Consider the following 2,808-nt stretch of genomic DNA (forward strand, 5'->3'; position numbering starts at 1 on the left):
TGTTAAGCTGGAAGGTCATCTACTTGTGCAGGGGCAATGTGACATCTTTTACCTCCAAGTTTGTCTAAACTTCAAAACATAATATGAATGGATTTTCAACATATGGGACCTTGAAAGCATAACAGAACCTAGAAAAGCCCTTTGTTTCAGAAATAAGCGTTTTAATTCAGCCTTAAAAGCAGATACAGCCCATCTAAAACAAAGAGTTTATCTATCTTCATTGCAGACCCACGGAATCACAATTTCCACCCGAGGGCGAGAAACACAAGTCTCCAATGTATCTCTGGTACCATGTAAGTTAAACATATTCTTGAATATTTAAGAAGGGTGCATTTCTTTGACTACATCCAAATTGAACCTTGACTTTTTCTGTTTTTGCAGGGGTATTACCGTTAGCCATCCTACTTTCCATCGCGCTTGCTGCCTTATTGGCTTTCATAGTCAATATGAAACGGAAAAGAGGTTTGTGCAAATTGAAAGTAAAGGGTTGAGCACAGTCAAATGAACACAAAAAGCCCCTTTCAGACATGCACTTGTTTTTTGTTAGCTGAATGCTAGGGGTGAACAGTTCATCGAAATATCTTTTAAATCACAATGTGGCCACGGGAAATATCCAAATTGCAGGAGCTGGGGTTTTTCGATGAAGGTAAGAATGTGCAAAAACAAAGCATTTAAAATAAAGTGTCGCGTTGCTACAGAGACGCCCAGGCTTACCATTACAGACTCCAGATGTGCTAGTTTGGCATAAATCGCAGACAGAAATTTCAGTATTGCTTTCAGCACAGCAAGTCTGACCTGCATGCAACCCCATTCAGGTATTGGCACGGACAAGCAGTATACTTTGGGTTTTGTGATTTGGGAAAGGTTTTTTTCCACATGTTAGCTCCAAGAACATCATAAGGTGTGCAAAAGAAACCATTCTTTTCTAATTCTCTTTGCACTGTAATTTTACATTTACTGCAGACTGAAATGTCCATAAAACTAAAATTGCGATGCGATTAAGTCTTTCTTACACTGTTGGGAAATAGCAGTTAGATGATCGTCACACATGGACAGAAATTGTAGCTTTTTGTAAATATAGCAGTCCAATAATATTTTGGTTCCTTCCCACCATTGCCGATTGCTTGTTCAGAGGGAATCCAAAGGCAAGTTTGGATTGTTGGGTTCTCTGTTAAAAATTCGTAAGGTCTTCACCTTACTATGTTTAGCGCCGTGAGATGACGTATGTTGTGAATTGTGGTATATAAGCAAAAATGAATAATTCTCTGTGTTCTGCCTTATCATCAAGTTGTTTGTGCCATCGTGTACATGTTTGCCAGAATGTAGTTATTCAGCTTTCCCAGCTTGGTCATACCAAGTCCTGGTTGGTTTCCCCCCTTGTAATGAAATTCCCGTCTTGTCAATATTAGTTATTGGATTGTTCAATTTAGTCGCGGTTTTGGGTTTTGGTGTAATTCACCTCCCGTCCCGTGGGTGTCTCCTGTGTCTCCCAGTTGTATCCCCGTTTTCCATTTTGTGATTTTGTGTCCTGTTTCCTGTTTAAGTTGTGCATATTTTTGTAGAAAAGTTGTTCTATCGTTATTGAGAGTTTGTGTTTGCGTCTCTGTTGCTTCGTGCTTGAGTTTCTGAACCATCTGTGACAGAAGAGCTGTTAGAGAACAGTTTTACTTTGTCGTTGGGTTATATGGGAACAACCTTTGCTGAGAAAAAAAAAGCAGTTTCAAGAGACGATGTGGCGCTAAAAGGAGAAGAAACAGTTTAGTCTTGTTTGTTAGTGCATTAATCTGCATTACACACCATTTGATGTTCTGTCCAATCTGCTGTGTCACTGCGGTGATTATGTCTGAGGGGTGTACTACCAAGCAAGTTTGACATAGCCGGGCTTTCTTTGTGTAAGCTGGCTCAACAAAAACCTAAAGCCCCAGCCAGAGATCACATGTATCATGAAGGTGGTTATCGACTCAACTCAGACTTTCTGCTTCAGACTCGGTGCACGTTCACATAAAAAGGGGCGTTTAACGCGTCACATGACTCTTCTTCTGCACAAAATAAACTGATCGCGTTCAGCTGCTTCAGTCAGCACGTTGTTTTAATGGAGAACAATGAGGAATATAAAAAATTATGACGGTAAAAAGCACCGCTACTGCAAATGATGCAAGACAGGAATGCTGGTAGAAAACAGAAAAAGATATGCAATGTCTTATTTATGCAGCCGCTTATTTCCAACTGACAGCTGCACGTTAAAGTTAAACTTTAGACTTGCTATGTTTAGACATGATCTTGTATTGAAGTGCAGTTCGGTCTGACACTGTCCCATAATGCAGGATATCACTTTAATTTTTGGCCAAATCAGAGCGAAATTAATGTTATTGATTGAATATTCTCTAATAAATACCAGCAGAATGATCCATTTTCTATCTGTGTTTTGTCAGCTACAGTACCAGCAGTGTAAACGGACTGGACAGCAAATCAGAGCCAAATATAAAAACATATTTATGTGATTTCTGCATCGCCAATTTAAGATGCCGGGTTTCCATGGCAACGTGATATTTACAGTGTGTGATACTGTACCTGCACGGCTTCATTCAGTGATATTAGCAACGCACAACTCAGCATGTTTGCAGACAAAACAGATTCCCTCAGGTGAGAATCTGCATCGCTCATAAATAATAGTCAGTAAACAGTTTGGTTAAAGGGAGACACTCTTTCCAGCCGATTAAAATTGGAAACTCTGTACATAACCTGCTCCCGACCAGGTTAGCTCCACAGCATGAGTTACCATGGGGATCTAGCTCCACAGCATCAGTT

At 40.1% G+C, this 2,808-nt stretch overlaps 1 protein-coding gene across 4 annotated transcripts in view; it reads left to right on the forward strand.

The window, feature by feature from the left end:
* The window catches only part of igflr1 (IGF-like family receptor 1), a 7,911-nt gene that overhangs the window by 2,674 nt on the left and 2,429 nt on the right, over positions 1-2,808 (forward strand). For all 4 annotated transcript variants that reach the window (XM_008284991.1, XM_008284992.1, XM_008284993.1 and 1 more), the window contains 2 exons: positions 227-293; positions 382-462. In XM_008284991.1, coding sequence (XP_008283213.1) covers positions 227-293; positions 382-462 — 148 coding nt within the window. The remainder of the gene's footprint in view (positions 1-226; positions 294-381; positions 463-2,808) is intronic.

The sequence above is a fragment of the Stegastes partitus genome, unplaced genomic scaffold (assembly GCF_000690725.1).
Source record: "Stegastes partitus isolate 25-593 unplaced genomic scaffold, Stegastes_partitus-1.0.2 Scaffold383, whole genome shotgun sequence".
In the NCBI taxonomy this organism is placed as follows: domain Eukaryota; kingdom Metazoa; phylum Chordata; class Actinopteri; family Pomacentridae; genus Stegastes; species Stegastes partitus.